The following is a 25,401-nucleotide window of genomic DNA, read 5'->3' as shown; positions in this document are numbered from 1 at the left end:
TATATATATATATATATATAGATATAGCAGCGTTCAATCCTTCAAAACGTTCAACACACAGATTCAATGTATCAATTCAACACGCTTAATTTCACTCTGTCATAACTAGCACATTGTTTTGTCGGAGTAATGCACAACAAAACATCCATGGAGAAGGCTCAACGCACCATGGGCTCACCATATGCCATTACACCGAAAGAAACCTACCATATCCAATTCAACGCAGACGAGAACTCAAAGGCCAAGCAAAAGTGTTTGATTGGATGCAGATCGGTTCTATGCAACCCCTTTGACTGTCATAGATTTTTATGAAGGCGCAGAGTTCCAACACGGCGAAGAATAGCCGTAGTGGTAGAAATACACGGCAAAGAGCTTCATGCTGAATGCCAACTTGAGGTCATTGGAACGAAAATACGGTTGGTTACTCGAATATCATATCGTGTTGGCCAAGTAATTAATGCTTAAATAATTCACCACGGGTTAGCCATCACTATTCGCAAATAGAGAATTCAAAATAGAGAATCAACGGGAAGGGAACTATTCCATGTCAGGCCAGTTTTGGAATCCACTTAGAGTAGAACAGGTTTTAACTGCAAGCTCAAAACCTAGTACTTCAGGGATTCATGACAGTTTGAATTCGGAGCAAGGGCAAAGCGCAAGTTCTGGTGAAGAATTTAACTTACAGAAACCAACGGCTATATTATCTTCGGGTATGCAGGAGCAGATGACTGCAGAAATGGATGAGGCAACCCGATCGACCTGAGCTCCAGCCACGATATCTTTCCATCTCCGTTAGCATCAAATTTCTTAAAAACATCTTCCAGATCTTTGACAAGTCAGGTGGATGCAAGGCTGGAGTCAATGTGATTCGATCTGCCACTTTCGAAGAAAGAAACCCTCTATTTCTTTTTCTTCTACTAATAATGAATGGCCTGCACGCTTCAATGCTCAGGTCTACAACTCTGAAATCGATTCATTGACGTAGCGTAGTGGAAGAGGAAACCGTTTCTCCAACGGAATGTACACAGAATAACGCCTTTTTTTTGAAACGTTTATGACATGGCTCTGACTGTTCAGAGAGCGATAGAGGCAGAGCAACACTCTGGACAGAGGCAGTGGTAGTGCTCAGGACAGAGGCAGTGGCAGTGCTCAGGATAGAGGCAGTGGCAAACTATTTCAGGACTGAGGCAGAGCAGCGCTGAGGACAGAGGCAGTGGCAAAAATGAAGGGAGTTACAACTATTTTTAGAACTGGCTCTGATACCATGTCAGACCAGGCAGTAACTCTCCAAAGGCAGAAAAAATTGATTCGTCTGATTATTCCATAGGTAGGTTATTGTTATATACATTACGAGTGATTGTTCAGTTCATCTTCCGATGACTGTTCACATTCCTGATTTATTTATTTACAAATTCCCCAATCATGAAGATTAGGTGTCAACACATTCAATATTTCAAGCATTCACTGCCTGTTATCTTCCTTAACCACTTAATCCATTGAATTCAGTCCAAAACATAAATACGAAGATGCCTACGACTACTACTACTCATTCGAGGAGGAACATCCCCAAAAGAGGGCAGGTGAAGGCAGCCATTACCTCTTCCCTCCCTCAATCCATCAGATAACTGTTAGGATCCCCTAAATCCTTCAACCACACTATTGTTTCCTCTTCCTCTTCTCTCGCGACTGCAAATTGTTTGAGAGCACAATGAATGACTTGTAGATCAGATGGGCTTATCTCCAGCATGTTGATACAGATTTGAGTTTCTTTCATTACAAATTTAGTGATGCAGAAATTAAATCATTATGGATGAAAGCATGGGATCCTCAGATCTGTTGTCCAAATCATTTGCTCATTTGTATGACTCTTTTCCTCAGATTTGAAGCCCTGCAACACCAATGGAGTTTGACAGACGCTTAGATTACAGGCCTTGTTGTCATCTGGCTCCAATGCCTGTGCTTTCCTGCTTGCAATTATTCATTCAAATTTCAATACAGCACATTATTCCTATTTCTAACATTATAATTGAATAATAAAAATTCAATCATTGATCTTGAATTGAAATCCACCTATAAACGATTTCTGCAGAACAGTAGTCATGTTGTTGCATATACGCCCATCCCAAATTACCCTGCCAACACCCATTACATTCTCTTTTAACCACTATTATGCAGAAATACTAAAAGAATAGGGGAAGGTTGTCAATGCTATGTACCAGAATTCGAGTGGTCTCTTGCATTATGGAAACCTGAAACTTCCTTCCTTTTGACCGTGCAGTTTTGGTGGATTTCCCATTGAATGCAACTCCTTGCTGAATTAGGCGGAGCTTATGCTTCAATAGTCTAATCTGCTCATCAAATCTCCCACATTTCTGCAATACAAACGCACGACATAATATGTTATAGAGCAGAGTATATACTGTATAGTGCTTATGAATATGCGATTTGTTTGAGATTATACCTTAAAGAGATCAATGAGTACATTATCAAGAGACTCCTGTGCTTGCTTAGAACAAAGGTGTCTGAAGGACTTTATGGTCTCGATGGCCTCCAATGACCGGTTCTGCTGGTTCATCACGACGGCCATATCCTTCAATGCGCTGTCAATACGGTCTCCGACATTAATAGCTTTTCTAAACAATGCAATGGCACCAGCAAGATCCTTTTCCATGAGCTGTATCCTCAAAATTTCGATTAATTTGATCTTCCACACATAAGGTATGAATAAAATAGCATGTTCTAAGAAACATCCAACAAAATAGTTCACCTGAAGATGCTTGGCTCTACCGTAAGGGGTGTCTCCAATTGGGACCTTGTACAGAGCATGAAAAGGATCAATTTTCTCATGTGTTTTCAAGAAGCCGATTGGCTTTGCCTCAGAAGAAGTAGGGAATGCATTGTCTTGCTCATAGCACCGGGTAATGCGACGATTTCTGGAAGAAAACAGAGAAGACTCAGCTTCGATTATCATTTCCTTTGATTTTACAGTCCATTTCACCGAAATGTGCAAAAAGGTTCTTGTGCCAGGAGTTCTATGCACAGTAAACGCCTGTTCGCCTAAACAATTTTTGCATCAGTAGTCGGCCATTAGAAATCAAACACCTTATGCTCTGCTTTTCTAGACCAGAGAACATAAATTCTCAACTAAAGATTCACGAAACTGTCTGAAATCTGTAACACTAAATAATATGAACTTAAACGCGTTCAGATTACAGTGTTTAAGGAATCTCCTAGAGTCTTCAGCTCAGAAAAATTCAGTGGATAAGCACAAATTTCGAAAAATACCTGTGGTCATTTGGCTCCGAATTAAATTGAGACCTTTTGGAAATCTAGATCTGAGACGGATTCAGCAACGAATTTGTAACCATTAGACCAGTGCGCAAACCGTTTCAGCAACTAATTTTTTGTAACCATTCTAATCTAATAGCTAAAACCTTTGCAATCATCTAACATATAATCCTATGGCGTATAAAGATGAGAGGTGGGCAGAGAAGGGAGTTGATTTCAGAGGGGAACGCCTTATAGCGTAATTATTATTTATTGAAATATATATATTTTTTTTAATTTTAAATTAAGATTATTTTTAATATATATATATTAAAATTTTATGTTCATAAATTATTTTTCCCAAATTTTATTTTTATAAATTTTTATGCAAATCAATTAATCTATATTTTCAAAATAAAATAACCATAAACATGAAATAAACATTAAACAAATTAAATTTTTTCTATAAAATATTCTAAATTCATAATAAAATAAAATAATTAAAAAAAATAAAATAATAATATCATTTTTGTTTAATAAATATAAAATGATAACAACCAGTCACCTTACTTTATACACATAAAATACGCGAAACCCATAACCCAATTAAGTTCCACGATTTTAGGTAAAAGAGTGATCTCCTCTTATATTTATTTGAGGTTGAAATTTATTGTTTTCACACAGCCAGATTGCACGCGATTGAAGATGATTGAAACGTCTCCGAATTTAGTTGATTATAAAATAAAATTTTCTGCTTTTACGTTGAGAGTAATGAATGGTAAATGTGGGATTAGTTAGTATTATTTTCTTTTTTAAATCAATTTAAAATATATAAATAAATTTAAGTTTTAAAATAAACCGATTAAATAATTTAAAATGATCATTTTAATTACTTTTAATAAAATTTAAAATATAATTATTTAAAATGATCATTTTAATTACTTTTAATAAAATTTAAAATATAATTATTTAAAACATTTAAATTGTTTTTCTTTTAAGAATTTTTAATGGAGAATTAGTAACATCAAGTTACATGCAATTATGCCACAGCTTATAAACCATAACCATATATATTAAAAACTCATAATTGATCATTCTAAATTAGAACAGAGATTCAGATTCCAATAAGATGTCTATTTTTTTGGTGTTGTTTGAAACTTGAACTTTGATGAATGAATAACAAACCACCATCTCAACTACTCAAACTAAAAAAACCACCATCTCAACCACTCAAACTAAAAACCACTAACATTTTGAAACTGCATTTCTAATTGAGGAGCCAACTAAACTATGAAGACATAGATGAAAACGACAGGGGTATAGCCTCTTCTTCTATATATTGACCCTGCCCTACAGCATGGGAGCTACATTATATTGTCTGGAAGCTTTTATGCATGGGAGCTACAGTATACATGTGTTAATCTCAATGTTTACTGCACTGCTCTATTAATCAATTATTTGATTTTTCGAGTAACAATGAAATTCGTAGATATTCTCCAATATCAATATAAAACATACCACTCATAGGATTATTTGTAAATCGATTCTAAACACAAATTTTAAAAAACACAGTTTTCATATTGCATGTATCCTCTTATATTACAGGGTTGTAGGTGAAAGCCTTCAAAAATACTACACGTCTGTAGGTGAAGCCTCCAGAAATTTGAATACCCATAAAATTACTTGAACATAAGTGAGATTACTTGCCCATCTATTCTAAACACCAAAAAACCCAACTTTTTTCAAAACAAGATCCAAACTCTTTTGTCATTTATCGCAGCGTTAACCTCTACCCGCATATGAGGATGTATCTATAAGGCGTGGAACGAGTTCCGTCACACTCATTGCAACCGTTCAGGCATTGAACCGAACAGAACCTCCTGAACAGAGGGTTAGAACATATCTAGAGGAATCCATTAGCAGTGTCAGATCTCGGATTGAGGAGAATCCTACCTCCTCTATTATTATTTATAATTGCAACGTTAACTAGTTTATGAACGACGGCTCTTTTGTGTGAATTGAGTGCGTGCTTTCATGAGTTGATACATCTATAGTTTTATTTAATTTGCTGCTCCCATTCATCAGTTTTATATTAAAGCAGCTTTAATTTTTTGCTCCCATTTATTAATTTTGTAGTAAAGCAGAGATTTAGAATGAGAGATTAGAGAGTATAGTTGTTGAGGGTTTCAAAATGTGCCGTAGAAACTGAAACACATGCTACATAGAAGCCATTATTAATCATTGTAAACCTTATTTGCTAGAAGGAAGGGTATCCATTGCCTTTATTTGCGGAGGCAATTAAATCTAGATCTGTGCATGGATTGAAACTTGAAACCTTTTTTCTACTTGAAGTGGCTGCAAATCCCCAGGGAGGTTAACAAATGATTAAGTTAGAGGTACATGTAGCATGGTATGTAAGACCAGTCTATGCGAGTAGCAGGATTTGACAACATAGCTTGTGAAATACACTTTTGCACCTCGAGATTTTCCGTTTAAATTGCAATTCACGACTTTGGTGCAAAATTAGTTTTTCTTTTGAAATTTTATGTTAGAGATGTTTTCCAATTTTTATAAACAACCACAATGATCTATTCTAAGTGGAAAAATTGCGGTTGGGGATGAAAATTTATCTTAAAATATAGAAATCTTAACTATTTTATCAGTCTATCTTTATCGTGAAGATGGATCCTCTTATGGATTTGAAAAGTGGATAACTATAGAATATTAGTGTGGAAAACCTGAAATATCTATCTACAAAAACAAACCACAAAATTCTAAAATCTACCAAGACTTGAAATGTTTAGCAACATTTTTGTAAAAATATTAAATTTTTTAATGATTTTATAACAAAGTACATATAGCAAGGTATAAAAGCCTTAGTCTATGTGAATAGTGGATAGGTTAGGGCTATGGGTGAAGGTTTGACTTGGTGTGTTGGCTCGAGTATTCCCAGGTGTACTTGGCCTTTAGTTCTAGGCTCTAGCTAGAAACCACTATTGAAACTACTAGAAAGCACTACTAGTAGTTTAGGTTAGAGATGTTTTCCAATATCTATAAACAACCACAATGATCTATTCCCAAGTGGGCAAAATTGTTGTTGGGGAAGAATACATGTAGAAATTGCTCATGATTTCACCTAGTTGGCGAAAAATTTTGGGAATCAAAATTTATCTTAAAGTGTAGAAACCTTCAGGAATATTACCAGTCCTTAACATGCAACATGTAAAATGTTTGGAAACATTTTTATAAAAATATTAAAATTTCTAATGATTTTATATATTCTATAAAAAAAAATTCGCAATTTTTAGGAATAAATACTTTTATCCTATAAAATTTGGGCAAATCAATTTTAGAAAAAAAATGGAAATTAATGAATCTTGTTTGTTGAATAAGCATGGAAAATTAGCACATCTCTGAAATTTATGCACTAAAATTTTCCTTAAGCCCCTTCTAGTACCCCTTCGAGTACTAATACATCAAAGAACAAATGTACGCATAATCTCACTTAAACATACCCTTGGGTATATCAAAAGTCCTATAGTTATCTTGAAACCATCCCTAGATTAGCCACTCGACTAGATTTAACTACTATAGTGGCACCAAGAATAGTACTCAAGAAGATACCCATGCATACTAGGGTAATCAATTAGTACAACTAAGGGTACAATTAATCATGAAATAGACCCCTAAGATATTGGGTTGAGTACTACTATTGGAACTTACCAGGGAGCTTGCATAAAATTAATGGTTGATAAAGTGGTAAACGAGTGCATAAAAACATGTATGCGTTCTTTGAAACGTGCATAAATTCCTAATCATATAGCCTCGGTGCTTCCTAAACCACAACACATGTTTTCTAGCTTGTATTTTTCAAGAATACATAGAGTGTTATTGAAATCAAGTGTACATTCTTAAACATACATGCATTCTCAAACACATGTGTGCCTTTAAAAATGCACACATAGGGTAAACAAAGGGGAGAGATGGGATAGGAGGAGTTATGGAGCGAGGGAGGGAGGTATACAATGAGAGAGATGAAGTGGGGAATCAAGAGTGGGAGACAAGGTAAATAGAGATAAAATGTGGGAGTGAAAGAGGGAGAGGTAGAGAGAGGAAGGGGGTGCTAGTGAGGAGGGAGGGAGAGCGAGTGAAAGAGAGTGATGGAGAGGGAGGGAGGATAGATGGGGGAGAGATGAGGAGGAAGAGAGATATTAGGAAAGGAGGGGAGGGGGTAGGGAGCGAAAAGAGAGAGAGAAGGGAGGGGGAGATAATGGGAGAAAGGTGGAGAGTGAAAGGGAGAGGGGAAAAGAGGGAGGAAGGCTTAGAGGGGGGGAAGAGAGATATTGGGAGGAAGGGAGAGAAGGGGAGGGGCGGGCGGAGGGGGTGGGTGGGTATAAAGAGATAGGGAGAGATATCTTGAAACCATCCCTAGATTCGCCACTTGACCAGATTTAACTACTATAGTGGCACCAAGAATAGTACTCAAAAAGATATCCATGCATACTAGGGTAATCAATTAGTACAACTAAGGGTACAATTAATCATGAATTAGGCCCCTAAGATATTGGGTTGAGTACTACTATTGGAACTTACCAGGGAGCTTGCATAAAATTAATGGTTGAAAAGGTGGCAAAGGGGTGCATCAAAACATGTGTGTGTTCTTTGAAACATGCATAAATTCCTAATCCTATAGCCTTGATGCTTCCTAAACCACAACACATGCTTTCTAGCTTGTATTTTTCATGAATACATAGAGTGTTATTGAAATCAGGGGTACATTCTTAAGCATGCATGCATTCTCAAACACATATGTGCCTTTAAAAATGCACACATGTGGTAAGAAAAGGGGAGAGATGGGATAGAAGGAGTTAGGGAGGGAGGGAGAGAGGTATACAATGAGAGATATGAAGTGGGGAATCAAGAGTGGGAGACAAGGTAAACAGAGATAAAATGTGGGAGCGAAAGAGGGAGAGATAGAGAGAGGAAGGGGGTGGTAGTGAGGGAGGGAGGGAGAGCAAGTGAAAGAGAGTGATGGAGAGGGAGGGAGGATAGATTGGGGAAAGATGAGGAGGAGGAGAGATATTTGGAGAGAGGGGGGTGTTGAGATTGCAATAAGATGATGGAGCTTAGTGAAAAGAGTCGCCTTCACTAAGTGGGCCCGCAGGATATTTTTGGCGCAAGTCTATTTTTAGACTATGTCTATTTTTAGACATATGGATCATGTCTATGGATTGCAGGTTGTTGTTTATGGATGATTGGTCAAGTTGGAAAAAATAGATGGACTTCTATTTTTTATCAAAGTGTGAGTGATCACAGTGTGAGTGATCAAAGTCTATTTTTAGACTGGTTGTCAAAAATAGAAAAGTCAAATATTATTGTCTCATAATAATATTTGGACTATAAACTTGATCTTATTCTCTTGGAGCACTTCAGTTTGAGCTACAGAGGTGGCACATGCAGCTGTCAGAAGGAAATACACTTTTCTTATGAGTCAGTTGAGTTGTTGCATGCATGACTTTAGTTAGAACTCAATCAGTTGAGTTTGGTGGAGTTGATTGTGGAGTTGATGGAGTTGTGTTCAGTTTGACTTGGTTAAACTAGTTGTAATTAGTCTAACTGCAAATAGACTAATGATGAGTTGTTAAACTAATTATTAACTCATGATGCAACTAATGAATACATCAGTTAACTCAGTTGCATGTCAGTGCATGTTCAGTTCAATAGGGACAGGTGGTAGAGAATCAGATTGCTATCAGTTGTGACTATAGTTGTGCACCAGATCTTGCACAATCAAGGGATTGAGTATGCCAATGAGTTTGCTCACGTATTTGCCCAGTATTGTAGCCTTTGCTCACGTCCAACAAAGTGTGAGTGATTATTTTGAGGTGAAATACGAGTTTGGGAAGCTATTCTCATCAGTTCTTGAGCAGGTATTGAGCAGTGGAGGCAGGCAAGCAGTGGAATAGATTTGGAGATCAGATCTGAGCTGTATTGTGTGTAACAGGTGGAGCTAGTACTGGATTGCTTGTGATAAGCATTGTACTTTGTAATGTTACATGTTCTCAATCATTAATATACAGATAGTTGGGGTTTTTAACGAGATGCTTTCCCCGGGTTACATACTGTGTTAATGTGTGAATGCTCTTGATGTTTTATTGTTATTGATGCTGCTATATTGATGATCAACGTAGAGGAGCTTATGTATTGTGTATTTATTCTGCAATAGTACATGATCAGGATAATCTCTGTTGAATATGTGTTAAATTATTCAAAATTTCTACATGGTATCGGAGCTGTTGATCATCAGATCTACTATTCAGGAAGTGTTTACATTCTATTTCTTTAGGCAGAGTCTGTAATCGGGCCAGGTAGCCTCTGGATTCATCCTTCCTTTGGAAGGTGAGATATCCGGTGAATGCCCATACAGTCAATCTCTGTACGAGAAATATTGTGTTCTCACGAAACTTAGATCCGAGGCGGTTGAGTTGGTTGCTGGTGGAATTCGAATTTGCAGCAGTATTTTCTTGGTGACAACGCAGCAATGTCTTTCAACGGATTGCGATTGGAGTATGCTCTTGAGGGCAGCTCAAACTATATTGCATGGAAGGATAGGATGGAGGCAGTATTGGATGATAACGGGCTGAAGGAGTTCATAGATACGGATATCCCAAAGCCTACTGATGCTACTCAAGCTGATGTTTGGCAAAAGAAGATCGTAAAATGTCGAAGGATTCTGTTGGAGGGCGTGAAGGATCACATTGTGTCCAGCCTCCATGGAAAGGCTACTCCATATTTGATGTGGAAATCATTAACAGAATTATTCCAAAGCAAGAGCGATCAGAGGAAGCTGGCGCTCAAAGATAAAATCAGAAACATCAAATGCGAGAAGGGTGACAGTATTCCCAAGTATCTCACGAAGTTCACTCAGTGTCGAGATGAGCTGGGAAGTGTGGGGGTTACTGTCGATGATGAGGACTTGGTGAGCTTGGCTCTCCTCGGTCTTCCGAAGAGTTGGCATTCCTATCAGGACTCTGTCAATGGTCGGGAGAAATTGCCAGGAAGGGAAAGACTATGGTCAGATCTTGTGCAGGAGGAGATCAGGCAGAGTACCAGGGATAGATCTTCGTCAAAGGGAGCTGATGAAGAGAATTGTGCTTTGGCTGCCAAAGAAAAGAAAGGGAAGAGCAAGAAAGCTTCTCAGTCTGGTGTGAAAGGCAAGAAGCAGGATATGTCCAAGGTGAAGTGTTTTCACTGTCACCAGCACGAACACTATGCCACAAATTATCCGCAGAAGAAGAAGAACAAGCAAGCTGTTGGATCTGCAGGGGGAGAGGCCTTAGCTTCTCAGTTTGAGCTTAATTTTTCATTGATCGCATGCTTGGTTTCAAGTGTGATGGGATCCGTGTGGTTCTTGGACAGTGGTGTGTCTTTTCACATGATGGGAGATAAATATTTGTTCTCTGATCTGGAGGACAAAGATCTTGGAGTGCACATTGAGATGGGCGATGATGGTAGATACAATGCGACCGGTATCGGTACCATTTCCTTTGAGAGGGAGTCTGGTAAACCCTTCGTATTGAAGGAAGTCATGCATGTTCCAGGATTGAAGAAGAATCTTATCTCAGTGGCGATGTTAGAAGACAAGGGGTATGATGTTGTTTTCAGCGAGGGAAAGGCTTTCCTGCACAGCAAGACAACTGGTGAGACCCGGAAGATAGGGGTTCGAGTGAGGAACCTTTATCAGTTGCATGTAGATGGATGCGCAGTAATGGCAGGCAAGGCAGAAGGATTGGTGAGCCGGGATGATGGCAAGTTGTGGCACAAGAGATTGGGTCACCTTCACCATGGAGCCTTGAAGATACTGCAACAGATCACTACAGGGCTTCCGAAAGGCACACTTGCACACTCAGATCAGTGCAAGGGGTGTACTTTGGGGAAGTTTGTGAAAGCCACCTTTCATGAGAAGGATAGTCGCGCCACGACGATCCTTGAGAAAATTCACACAGACGTGTGTGGACCTTTCTCAGTTGCTTCGACAACAAAACACAGGTATTATGTGATTTTTGTTGATGATTTCTCTCGTAAGTGCTGGATCTTCTTCATGCAGAAGAAGAGCATATTCAAAGTTCTGTGAATTCAAAGCACTGGTTGAGAAGGAGTAAGAAGGTGAAGGCTCTTAGGAGCGATAATGGTGGTGACTACATCTCGGACGAGTTCAAGGATTTCTGCAAGGCAGAAGGGATTCGTAGAGAGCTCATAGCTCCCTATAACCCACAATAGAACGAGGTAGCTGAGCGGAAGAACAGAACGATCGTGGGTGTTGCACGGGCAATGTTGCATGATCATGGCCTATCCCTTCACTTGTGGGCGGAAGCATGCAATACAACAGTTTATGTGCAGAACCGTTGTCCTCATAGGATACTTGACATGAGTACACCTGAGGAGACTTATTCTAGTAAGAAGCCTGATCTTTCTCATTTGAGGATCTTTGGTGCTAACGTTTACATGCATGTGACGAAGGATGCTAGGAAGAAGTTGGAGCCGACCGCAGAGGTTGGGATATTTGTGGGGTACACTAATACGCCCCACAACTATCGTGTGTATTTTCCAGACAGTGGTAAAACTGTTGTGCGACGGGATATAAAATTTCAGGAGGAGAAAGCCATGAAGTGTTCGCTTGAGAGGGAGCTACACTTGCATGCAGATGAGGAGCTATTAGTTCCTAAGGATGAGCTTCAGGACGTGGATCAGCCACAGGACGAGGTTCATGGAGTGGAAGAGACCACTCATGCAGCACCAACCATCAGAGGGCGAAAGCGCTTGACAGAAGCTGAGCGACTGGCTCAAGATGCAGAGAAAGTTGTAGGACCACCTACAGCCCAACACAAGCAGAGACAGTCACCTGATCGGTACACTGGATACATGGCTCTTATGAGCAAGTGTGTTGTGACTGAGCCATCCTCTTTCGAGGAAGCTGTGGAGGATCCCGCATGGTTAGACGCCATGGTGGAAGAGTATGATTCTATTGTCAGAAACAGTGCATGGGAGATTGTTCCTAGACCGGAAGGGAAATCAGTGGTGGGTTCGAGATGGATCTACAAGGTCAAGCAGGCAGCTGACGGGAGTGTGGAGAAGTACAAGGCAAGATTTGTTGCTCGAGGCTTTTCACAGATAGAGGGGATCGATTATGAGGAGACCTTTGCACCTGTCGCAAGGTATTCTTCCATACGGATGATTCTTGCTCTCTCAGCGCAGATGGGATGGCACATTCATCAGATGGATGTGAAGACTGCGTTCCTCAACGGAGTCATTGAGGAGGAGGTGTACATTGAGCAGCCCGAAGGCTTTGAGGTCTTCAGCAGCGAGTCGCATGTGTGCAGGCTCAAGAGAGCGCTGTATGGGTTGAAGCAAACACCACGTGCTTGGTACACATGGATAGACAGCTATTTCACAGGACTTGGATTCTCCAAGAGCAAGGCAGATCCTAACCTATACTAGATTGTGGTGGAGGGTAAGTTGCTTATCATTGTACTGTATGTTGATGATTTGATTCTAACAGGTGATGAGCTGTTGATACTGTCATGCAAGAAGGATCTTGCTACAGAGTTTGAGATGAAGGACTTGGGCCTCCTTCACTATTTCCTAGGATTGGAAATATGGCAGTGCAGTGGTGGACTGTTTGTTTCTCAAGGCAAGTATGCTCGGGAGATACTGGAGAAGTTCAACATGCATGGCTGCAAGCCTGTTGATACTCCTCTTCCTGGAGGTTGAAGGAAGGAGGATGCCACTTCGGGAGAAGAAGTGGATGCCACTGTTTATCGACAGTTGGTGGGGTCGTTGATGTATTTGGTAATACACGACCCGATATATGCTATGCAGTTAACCAACTTTCACAAGCTATGGTTAAGCCTACCAAGCTCTTCTGGAAGGCGGGCAAGCATGTATTGCGCTACCTGAGAGGCACATCGGGATATGGTTTGTGATATAGACAGGAGGATGAGGTGAAGCTATGTGGCTTCACGGATGCAGATTGGGCAGGGAGCCCAACGAACAGAAAGAGCACATCAGGAGGGGTCTTCAGTATTGGATCGACAACAGTTTCTTGGTACAGCAGGAAGCAGAGATCCGTGGCACTTAGTTCAGCGGAGGCCGAGTATATGGCAGCAAGTTTGGCTGCATGCGAGGCTATATGGATGAGGAAGATCCTGGTTGGTTTGTTCGATTCTCATTTGGATCCTACTGTGATTTACTGTGATAACCAGAGTTGCACTAAACTCTCGGCTAATCCTGTATTTCATGATAGATCTAAACATATTGACATCAGGTACCATCATATCAGAGATTGTGTGTAGCGGAGGATCATGTTACTTTCATACATTCCAACGGAGGATCAGGATGCTAATATTCTGACGAAGGCTCTCACCAGGAGCAAATTCGAGTACCACCGAGGCAGGATAGGGGTTGCTAATAATCCATATCTTGTCGAGAGGGAGTGTTGAGATTGCAACAAGATGATGGAGCTTAGTGAAAAGAGTCGCCTTCACTAAGTGGGCCCACAAGCTATTTTTGGCGCAAGTCTATTTTTAGACTATGTCTATTTTTAGACATATGGATCATGTCTATGGATTGCAGGTTGCTATTTATGGATGATTGGTCAAGTTGGAAAAAATAGATGGACTTCTATTTTTTATCAAAGTGTGAGTGATCACAGTGTGAGTGATCAAAGTCTATTTTTAGACTGGTTGTCAAAAATAGAAAAGTCAAATATTATTGTCTCATAATAATATTTGGACTATAAACTTGATCTTATTCTCTTGGAGCACTTCAGTTTGAGCTACAGAGGTGGCACATGCAGCTGTTAGAAGGAAATATGCTTTTCTTATGAGTCAGTTGAGTTGTTGCATGCATGACTTCAGTTAGAACTCAATCAGTTGAGTTTGGTGGAGTTGATTGTGGAGTTGATGGAGTTGTGTTCAGTTTGATTTGGTTAAACTAGTTGTAATTAGTCTAACTGCAAATAGACTAATGATGAGTTGTTAAACTAATTATTAACTCATGATGCAACTAATGAATACATCAGTTAACTCAGTTGCATGTCAGTGCATGTTCAATTCAACAGGGACAGGTGGTAGAGAATCAGATTGCTATCAGTTGTGACTATAGTTGTGCACCAGATCTTGCACAATCAAGGGATTGAGTATGCCAATGAGTTTGCTCACGTGTTTGCCCAGTATTGTAGCCTTTTCTCACATCCAACAAAGTGTGAGTGATTATTTTGAGGTGAAATACGAGTTTGGGAAGCTATTCTCATCAGTTCTTGAGCAGGTATTGAGCAATGGAGGCAGGCAAGCAGTGGAATAGATTTGGAGATCAGATCTGAGCTGTATTGTGTGTAACAGGTGGAGCTGGTACTGGATTGCTTGTGATAAGCATTGTACTTTGTAATGTTACATGTTCTCAATCATTAATATATAGATAGTTGGGGTTTTTAGCGAGATGCTTTCCCCGGGTTACATACTGTGTTAATGTGTGAATGCTCTTGATGTTTTATTGTTATTGATGTTGCTATATTGATGATCAACGTAGAGGAGCTTATGTATTGTGTATGTATTCTGCAATAGTACATGATCAGGATAATCTCTGTTGAATATGTGTTAAATTATTCAAAATTTCTACAGGGGGGTGGGAGAAAAGAGAGAGAAAAGGGAGGGGGAGATAATGGGAGAAAGGTGGAGAGTGAAAGGGAGAGGGGAAAAGAGGGAGGAAGGCTTAGAGGGGGCGAGAGGGGGGGAAGAGAGATATTGGGAGGGATGGAGAGGGGGAGGGGGTATAAAGAGATAGGTAGAGATGGAGATAGAGAGGGAGAGAGAGTCAGAGATAGAGAGAGAGAGAAGGGAGGGAGAGAGAATAGGATAAAGGTTAAGAGTGAAAGGGAGAGAGAACAAGAGAGAGTGATGGATGTATAGATAGACAAAGAGGGAGGGACATAGAGAGAGGGAAAAAGAGAGAGTGGGGAGGAGAAAGGTGAGAGAGAAAGAGGGGGAGGATAATGGGTAAGATGGAGAGAAAGAGAGAGCTAAGTGGGGGAGAGAAGAGGGAGGGTGGGGGCGAGAGAAGAGGGAGGGAGAAAGAGATGGAGGTTTTTGTGAAAAGGGAACTGAGGGAGGGATAGAGAAAGAGAGGAAGGGAGAGGGATTAAGATGGAGAGTGAAGGGGACTAAGGTAGGGAAGAGAGAGAGGGAGAGATAGGAAGTGAAGGAAAGAGAGGTACATGGTGGGGGAGAGAGAGAGAGAGGTTTAAATGTGAGAGGGGGGGTGGAGATAGGGAGACATGGAGAGAGAGAGAGAGAGAGAGAGAGAGAGAGAGAGAGAGAGTAGAAGTGAAGGAAAGAGAGGTACATGGTGGGGGAGGGGGGGGAGAGAGAGAGGTTTAAATGTGAGAGGGGGGTGGAGATAGGGAGACATGGAGAAAGCGGGGAAGAGAGGGAAAAATATAGAGAGGTGAAAAGAGAAAGAGGGGGGGATAGTGGAGGAGAGGGGCCAAGAAATGAAGAGGGAGATAATGAGTGTGTGTGTGTGTGAGAGAGAGAGAGAGGTGGAAGATAGATGCGAAGAGAGGGAGGGAGAGACAGATTTATAGAGAGGAGGAGGGAGAGTGAGGGGGAGAGAGAGGAATATGGATAAACAAAGATGGAGGGGAGGAAAATGTGATTGTATGTGTGTGTTTATGAGAGAGAGAGAGAGAGAGAAGGGGAGGAAGATGAAGAGGAAAAGAGGGAAAGTGGGGAGGATATTGAGGAAGGGTGAGAGAGTGAGAATGAGGGGGGGAGAGGAAGAGGGTGAGAAGGTAGGATATTGGGGATATTGAGATTGGGGAAGAGAGTGAGGAAGAGGGTGAGAAGGTCGGATATTGGTGAGATGGAGATTGGGGAAGAGAGTGAGGAGGAGGGAGAGAGGGGAAGAGAGCAAGGAATCATGTTTAATAGAAAGAGAGGGGGGAGAGGAAGGTTTAGATAGGGGGTGAGGGATGGAGGGAGAGGAGAGAGAGAGAAGGTAGGAATAGAGATCAAGAGACAGGGAGAGAAAGCAATGGGAGTAGAAGGAGAGAGAGGGATAAAGGGAGAGAGAGAAAGACAGGAAAGGAGGGAGAGAGAGGTAAAGAAAGAGATTGGTGGAGAGAGGAATATAGGGCATAGGAGGGAAGGGAGGATTGAGAGAGAGAGGAGTGAGGGGGAGAAAGGGAGGGAGGGAGCATCGTAGGAGGAGAGAGAGGGAATATGAGAGAGAGAGAGAGAGTGATAAATTATGGGTGATATGGATTGGATTAATTATGTTATTTCTCATTTATCTTAATGCTTTTAGAGTGGAAAAATAATTTGGAGGAATCAACTTGCAGGGTTATTTTTATTGGAGGGTCACAATTTGGACAATTAAGGCTTGAAACTTTTTCTAAATCCATTTTGAGGCACAAAATCATGTTCTTTGGGCTAAAAAAACTCTTGCATGTGCCAAACAATATCGATCTAGTTTACAATAAGAGACCTTCCCAATAATGCAAGAATCATGTTAGTCAAATTTCATATGTGAACGTTATGCTTCCCACTAGTTCACCTACCATGGTTATCATCATGGTCTGAGAGGATGTCATGCAACACCCATTACCCATGTAAAAGGAGCTAGCCATATGTGTAATTTCAAAAATACTTTAGAAGGTCCAAGACTTTAAATTTCTTTAATGGTTGAGGGAAGAAAATATTACTCATAGTTGGCTATCTTGTTATGTTAAATATTAAGGGATGGAGGTGAAGATGGAGAGAGAGTAGAGGTTGGAGAGAAAGAGAGAGATAAGGAGGGAGATAAGAGTGGAAGAGATGGAGGGGTGATATAGAGATGATTAGGGATGGAGAGAGAGAGAGAGAGATAAAGAGAGAGAGAGGAGGGGGGAGATAATGGGACAAAAGTGGAGAGTTAAAGAGAGAGAGAACAAAAGAGAGTGATGGATGTAGAGATAGACAAAGAGGGAGGGAGATGGAGAGAGGTATAAAGAAAGTGTGGGGGAGAGAGATGAGAGAGAAAGAGGGGGGGGATAAGGGGGAAAATGGAAAGAAAGAGAGAGCCAAGGAGAGAAAGAGGGACGGGCGGGGGGGGGGGGGGGGGGGGGGGGGGTAGGGGGAATGGAGAGAGAGGGGGGGGTTTGTGAAAAAAGTGGTTGAGGGAGGGATAGAGAAAGAGAGGAAGGGAGATGGATGAATATGGAGAGAGAAGGGAACTAAGGTGGGGAAGAGAGAGAAAGAGATGAATTGAAGGAGAGAGGGGTACATGGTGGGGGGGAGAGAGAGGTATAAATGTGAGATAGGGGTGGTAGGGAGAGGGAAAGAGGGATAGAGGTGGGTAGAGAGAGAAAAATATTGAGAGGTGAATAGGAAAAGAGGGGGTATAATGTGGGAGAGGAGTCGAGAGGGAGAGAGAGAGAGAGAGAGAGAGAGAGAGAGAGAGAGAGAGGGGAAGAGAGGGAGGGGGGGGGGAAATTGATATAGGGGGGGGTACTGAGGGGGAGATAGAGGAATAAGGATACACAAAGATGGGGGGAGGAATATGAGAGAGAGAGAGAGAGAGAGAGGTAAAGATGGAACGAAGGGAACATATTGAGGAAGGGAGAGAGAGTGTGAGTGAAGGAGAGAGAGGAAGAGGGTGAGAAGGTAGGATATTGGGGAAGGGAGAGAGATAGAGATTGAGGAAGAGAGTGAGGAAAGGGAGAGAGGTGGAGATTGAGGAAGAGAGTGAGGAAAAGGGACAGAGGAGAAGAGAGTGAGGGGGAAAGGAAGGTTTATATAAGAGGGTGTGAGAGGGAGGGAGGTGTTGTCCTTTGTGTACAATTCTTGGCTAAAGAATTTTGTCAAAGCATATAAGTAAATGATATGTTTTAAACATGGTTTCTTCAGGAATAAAACATTTGATTTAATGTAAATAGACTCTTCCTTTCTAAATTATAACCAAAGTGTTGAGATCCAACAATAATAGTATAACAATCTTGAAAGATGTTGATATAATAATTAAGATGATATTAGACAACACACATACTCATTCTAAATAATGATGTTATCTAACAAGATTATAAAGTATGTAGAAGATTCTTCAACATCTTAAACATTAGTACAAATAGGAATTGTTTAGAAGGAAACAATCTATAAATGTATAGGAACTTATACAAACAAATTGATCATTTAGTTTATTTAGTATTGAAAATAACTTTTCCAGGGGATTTAAGGGTTGTTAATCCTTAGCCAAACCTCTCCCAATGATCCACGCAATCTTAAATGTACAAAGAAAAGACTATGTAACACAAAAAAATCACTTACATATGAAACAATGTTGTTATAAGTTGAAACTAGTACTCGTTGATTAACTTTTGAAATATTGAGGTATTACAAAAAGTATCAATATCTTTGGTCTAAGAATCAACACTAATGATATTAAAATTTAGAATATTTATAGTCTTACAATATTTATGTTGGGTTGTGTTATATTCTTTCCACGACTAGCCCATGTAGTTAACCGGGGGGTTAGAAGGGGGGCGGAGCCCCCCCTTCATTGTGTTGATTGTGTAGCGGGGGGGTGTCATAAGGGGTTTGAGGGGTGCATGTAACCGCACTCTATGGGGTCCGGGGCAGTGCCGCAAAAAAATTTGTTTTTGGACCCTATATTAGGTTGGGCGAACCTACCTATGGTTTTGCACATGATTTTCACACATGGTTTTGGACACGGTCGTTTTCGGTCCATGGTTTTGGACGCGATGGTTTTCGGTCCATGGTATTGGATGCTTCAGCTTGTATAAATATGTATTGTAACATTGAAAGGACAAAAATGAAAAAATCAAGCTGGTAGTCCTGGTTTTGGGATCCAGGGGAAAATCTTTGTGTATATGTGCTTTATGTGTTATGCTCTCACATTGTTTGTTTTTTGTGTTTTAGAATTCGTATGCAGGTAATTTCTGTACGAGGTTAAAACCTACATTTGGTATTAGAGTTGTTTTGCCTTCAAGGGGATGCCTTTGTTGCTGAGGGGTTTCGATCGGGCCTGTTGTAGACCCTGTTCAGTGGGAGATTTACGGGATCGATTCTGGTGGTGAAAGAAGATGGCGAGCAATGGAAAGATAAAGATCAAGAAATTTAGTGGTTAGAGTTTTGAGTTATGGAAACTCAAGATGGAGGATCTATTGGTGGATAAATATCAGTGGATCGTGGTAGATCCAGTTACTAAACCAACAGGAGTGTCCTATGAAGAATGGAAGAAGTTGGATCGGAAGGCAAAGGATTTATGGAACAAGTTAAGGACTTTGTACCAATCTAAGTCTCTGGTGAATAAACTATTCCTATGTAAAAAGTTGTATAACCTGAAGATGAAAGATGGAGACTCAGTGATACAGCATCTGAATGCATTTAATACTATGGTAAGTCAGTTATTATCTATTGATATTAAACTTTCAAATGAAGATAAGTGCATCAGTTTTTTGTGTTATCTACCATATTTGTGGGATAGTATGGTTATTGCAATAGGTAGCAATGCAACTGCCTTTCAGTTTGATGACATAGTCTCATCCTTCCCGATAGAAGAAATGAGACAGAAAATATGGAGAGCCAGAATGGTGATGCCTTGTCTGTACGAGGAAGGTCCCAGAACAGAAACAAAAATAAGTCATCGAGTGGGAGATCTAAATCTAGAGGGAGATCTAAATCTCTAGGAAAACCTGTAAATTTGGTGTGCTAGAAATGCGGAAAGGAAGGGCACTACAAAAGGGACTGTAAATCTAAAGCTCCTGATAAAGGAAAGGGATATAATGATGCTCCTTCTGCAGAGGCGAAAACCACCTCAGATGAAGGTGGGGATGTGTAATTGGCTTCTTTAAGTGCACATGTAGATCATGAGGCATGGTTGATTGACTCAGGTGCATCCTTTCACTTCACTCCCCATAAAGAGTGGTTCTGCGAGTATGAGAAATATGATGGTGGTGATGTCTTCTTGGGGGATGACAGGAAGGCTAGAATCGTTGGTCGCAGAAAAGTAAAGTTGAAGTTCCAAGGTGGAAGGGTTAGAACATTTCTGGGCGTTTTGCATATTCCTGCATTAGCCAGAAATCTGATTTCTGTAAGCAAGCTAGATGATGTAGGTGTAAAAACAGTGTTCGAAAAGGATACCTGCAAGATGGTTTGGGGGGCACTGTTATTGATGTGGGGAGTTCGAATTGGAACTCTATACAAGCTGCAAGGTAGCACTATTATTGATGGGTGCAACAATTCCGTGGTTCCTGAAAGTGGAGCAGAAAATCTAGTGGTCTTTGGAGAGAAGACGATGGTGTGGCATCAAAGGCTTGGACATATTGGAGAGAAGGGCCTTCGAATACTTCATGGTAAAGGTATGGTAGAAGGTATGAGTAATAACTCTCTGGATTTTGATTTCTGTGAAAATTGTGTATATGGGAAGTAGAATCGGGTGAGTTTCCCCTCTGGTGGTAAGAGGGCGAAACAGATATTAGAGCTTGTGCATAGTGATGTGTTTGGACCTGTGAAGGTTTCATCACTAGGTAAGTTTGTGTACTATGTATCATTTATAGATGACTTATCAAGGAATACATGGATATATTTCCTTAAGAAGAAATATGAAGTCTTTGACAGGTTTAAATAATTTAAGGCTCTCGTGGAAAACCAAACAGAGAAGAAGATAAAGGTGCTGAGGAAAGATAACGGTGGAGAGTTTTACAGTAAGGAATTTTAAGAATTCTGTAGGAAGTGTGGTATAGCACTACAGAAGACTACTCCATATACACCTCAGCAAAATGGAGTTGTAGAAAGAATGAACAAGACGTTGATGGAAAGGGAAAGAAGCATGCTCAGTGGTGCCGAGTTAGGATAGGAATTATGGGCAGAGGCAATGGAGACAACATGTTACCTGGTCAAAAGATCACCTTCATCAGTGTTGGAGGATAAGACTCCACAAGAGGTATGGACTAGTAAGAAACCCTCTCTTTCACATCTGAGGGTATTTAGATGTGATGCATATGTACATGTTCCAAAGGAGAAACAAACCAAGTTGGATAGTAAATCTAAAAAGTGCATCTTTATTGGTTATAAGGATGGTTTTATCTGTTTTCGATTTTTGCATGCTTCATCAACTACAACATCAATAGTTTCAACAATTTTCCCAAGTCTTTTATTATAACATTTATATCCTTTACTTCGAGAGAGTAACCAAGAAGAATATCTTCATCTGCTCTGGGCTCAAACTTACCAAGTTTTTCATCAGTCCTTTTGATATAACATTTGCTTCCAGAAACTTTAAAGTATTTTACAATAGGAGTCTTACCATACCAAAGTTCATGTGGAGTTTGAGTGTTGTTTACCCGAACATTTTCTTGGTTGAGAATAGTTACAGTGGCGAATGCAGCTTCACCCCAAAAGGTTGCAGGAGTTCTAGATACATATAGCATAGCTCGAGCCATTTGTTGAATAGTTCTGTTCATTCTTTCTACCACTCCATTTTGCTGAGGATTCCTTGCGGTGGAGAATTGCCTTTTTATTCCATGTTGTTCACAAAAGTCAAAGAATTCATCCGAGGTAAATTCCCCTCCTTGATCATATTTGAGACATTTGATTTTTGATCTTATTCATTTTCAAACAAAGCTTTGAAGGCATAGAACTTTTCAAATGCTTCATCTTTATGCTTTAGAATACCTATCCATCACATTCTAGAAAAATCATCAATGAACAAAATAAAGTATTCTTCGCCATGTGGTGACTTTTCCTTGATGGTCCACATAAATCAGTATGGACAAGTTCAAGAGGCTTACTAGCTAACCCTTCTTTTTCAATGAAGTGAGCTCTAGTTTGCTTACTGAATTAACATGGTTTGCATATTGTATTTTCATGGATGTTGATATCTAGAAGATCACGAACAACCTTGAATCTGCATGCTTTTCTTATTTGAGAAAAGCTTAGATGTCCCAATCTTCTATGCCACAGCTAGTTTTCATCATTTTTGCTTAGATAACACTGTTGTTGTCCTCCCTTGAGTATGTATAAGTTGTTTGGAGTTATTGTACCTTTGATCGTGGTCTCTCTTGTATCAATCTCACGAACAACACATCCGTTTGATAGAAACACTACTTCATTTCCTTGATCACACATTTGACTGACACTCAACAGGTTATGCTTTAAACCGTCTACATACATAACATTTCCAGCTTTAACCTTTTCTTTCAAGAGAACAGATCCTTTACCTTTTATGACTGCAGGAGTGTCGTTTCCAAATGAGACATTCTTTTCCTTTTCTAAGGTAGCATATGAGTGAAGTTTTTCTTTGTCAGTTGTCATGTGTTTTGAGCATTCTATTTCATTTTCAAGAAGAGAAAAGTTATTATAGGAACTTTTCTTAACTCCAGTTACATTCCTTTGATTTCGTGCTTCTCTAGTCATGATGGTTTTGTAAGCAACACATTGAGCAGCTTTGTGTCCAAAATTATGACATGAAAAACATTGCCCATTAAATAGGTTCCTACGATTATCGAATCTATTGACCTGGTGATTGTAGTTTCTATTGATATTCATCTTTGGAGCAAATTGAGTATGATTTACCTGAGGTTGGTTGTGGCTTCTATTCATCCTTAGAGTAAATTGAGTCTGATTTACCTGGTGATCTGCTTTATGCCTTTGCTGACGACTGTCATACTGTTCACTGGTCTTTGCTGCATCAAGATAGCTTTTAGTGGAGGTTGACGGCTTCTATGATTGAGATGCTTCTTCAATATATCCAAGACCTGTCTTTATCAGAGGAGAATGCTGCACTTTGATAATTTCATTTAAGGTTTCTGATCCTTTAACAAATCTAAGATTGAGAGATTTCATTTTCTCAAGATCCTTTCTTAGACTCACAATTTCACATTCTAGTTTTTCATTGTGTTTTTCTTTTTCAGCAAGTTGGTATGTCAAGGTATCTACAATCATATTCTTTTCTTCTAAACAAATTTTGAGTTTAGAGATTTCTTCATGAAGGTCATCCTCTTCTAGAGCATCCCAAAAATTATTATCGTCATTAGCCATTAGAAGTCTATAGTCATTACTATTTTCATCTTCATCACTATTTGATAAACCATCGCTATCTTCATGAGTATAGTAACTCTTTTTATTTACAACTTGTTTTCTATTCCATTTTGCATATTCCTTCCCTTTTTCATATTTATCTTTATGAGGACATTTGGCAGCATAATGATTGAATCTACTACAGGAAAAGAATTTGAAGGGTAGCTTACCTCTAAATCTTTCGGAACCCCGTTGAAGCTTCTTGACGAAGTTTACCTCATCTTCTTCTTCTGAAATATGTCCTGATTCATTGTGTTCTTCCTTTCCTTTTGTTGAAGCTTTAAATGCAACTTACCTCATATCTGGTGGTCCTCCTTTTCTCATCTCAAAGGCAGTTAAGATTTTGTGAAGCTGTGTCATAGTGATAGTTTGCAGATCCTATTTTTCTTCTATGGCAGACACTTTTGATTCAAATTTAGCAGACAAGGATCTCAAAACTTTCTCAACTAAGGTAACTTCCTTTATTTCTTCACCCAGATTCTTCATACAATTAACAACCTCATATATACGTAAGAAGTAACTAGCTATACTTTCATCACTGTGCATCTTAAGAGTTTCATACTGAATTCTGAGAGTTTGAAGTTTAGCACGTTTTACCTGAGAGTCTCCTTCATAGCTCAGAATGATTTTGTCCCATATTTCTTTGGCTGATTTGAGCTATGTGACTTTGACAAACTCTGGTTGTGACAGACTTCCCAATAAAGTATTGATAGCTCTAGCATTGGTTTCATATTGCTTTTTACCTGCCGTATATGTAGGAATTGCTATTGGAAATGTATATCCTCCTTCCACAATTTCCCAAACATACGTTCCAAGTGATTGTAGATAGGTTGTGGTTATTATTTTCCAATAAACAAAATTGCTCCCATCAAAGATTGGTGGTCTGATGGATCCCACGCTTTCTTGATTACTCATGATGATGGATCTCCTTTCAAGCGATCAAGCCTCTTCTGAAGGACCTGCTCTGGTACCAATTGTTGGAAATAATACTAAGAGGGGGGTGAATCAGTAATATCAGATCTATAATTTTATTTCCCAAATAGATTTATATACACTACTTCAATGAAGTGAACTAGCGTGTACACGCGACTGTACTTAAAGCAACCAGCGTATATGTAGAGAACTTTTGATTTAGACAATTTATCATGTATTTAGCCTAAACCAATATATCAGAGATTTATTAGACAATGCAGTAAAAGCAGAATAAAGCATCACACATAAGAAACACACATGAACACCAAGATATAAGGTGGAAACCCAATGTGGTGTTGACATGGCTAATGTTCGTTGTGCCAACAAGGGGAACTAACCCGATCGTAGGCCCCAATTAGGCCTGCTTTCGTTTGGAATGGCTAGCTCCGACGAGTTTTAAGGGACCCCATAAACTATTTGAACATGTCAAAATATTGCTTTAGGGAGGAAGACTTCAGTTAGATCAACAAAATAAAACAGCTAACCACTATGTATTAAATCCTATCTAAACTACTTCTACTACTCTAATCTAGTCCTAGCTATCCTAATCTATCCTGCAAGAGCATGATACAGAGGTTTAAACATCATATATATGTTCAGCAGGAGCGTGATAAAAAAGGTTAAACATCATGCATAGATTCAAGTCCAAATGAATCAATCATTGAATTCACGGCTAGACAAGACTGTATTAAAGCTAAATTGCAATCCAATCACTCATATAGGAATCCACATTCTTCTATGGAATTAAAACTGCAACTGATGTTTAATTTAGTTTCAAATCAGAGACCATTCACAAGTTAACCATGAAACTGAATCACATTCAATTTAACAGGACTAATAGTGAACTGTAGGTTATCAATATGCATAAATATAAATCACATTTTCATTCATGCCAATAACAACACTCTGATCTAGAACAATACAATGAGTTTGAAACTAAAGGCTCCTTATTCCCTCAAAAATATTCCTCCTCATTCACAATAAAGCAACATTGCTCTTCTCAAAAATCGAAAGTCCTTTCTCCTCTTCG

General features: G+C 39.7%; 1 protein-coding gene across 1 annotated transcript in view; it reads right to left on the bottom strand.

Moving 5' to 3' along the window:
- Positions 1–1,804: 1,804 nt before the first annotated feature.
- LOC149168807 (protein SULFUR DEFICIENCY-INDUCED 2-like) overlaps positions 1,805–25,401 on the bottom strand; it is a 48,836-nt gene continuing 25,239 nt past the window's right edge. The window contains exons 2-6 of the mRNA XM_089424981.1: positions 2,768–3,057; positions 2,462–2,674; positions 2,217–2,372; positions 2,071–2,132; positions 1,805–1,964 (exon numbers count right to left, since the gene is read on the bottom strand). Coding sequence (XP_089281107.1) covers positions 1,805–1,964; positions 2,071–2,132; positions 2,217–2,372; positions 2,462–2,674; positions 2,768–3,057 — 881 coding nt within the window. The remainder of the gene's footprint in view (positions 1,965–2,070; positions 2,133–2,216; positions 2,373–2,461; positions 2,675–2,767; positions 3,058–25,401) is intronic.

The sequence above is a fragment of the Pinus tabuliformis genome, chromosome 4_2 (assembly GCF_031772625.1).
Source record: "Pinus tabuliformis cultivar Carrire ecotype Pingquan chromosome 4_2, CPIR1, whole genome shotgun sequence".
NCBI classification, from domain to species: Eukaryota; Viridiplantae; Streptophyta; class Pinopsida; order Pinales; family Pinaceae; genus Pinus; species Pinus tabuliformis.
The sequence above is the reverse complement of the archived record's forward strand: the minus strand, read 5'-3'. Positions and strand labels throughout refer to the sequence as shown.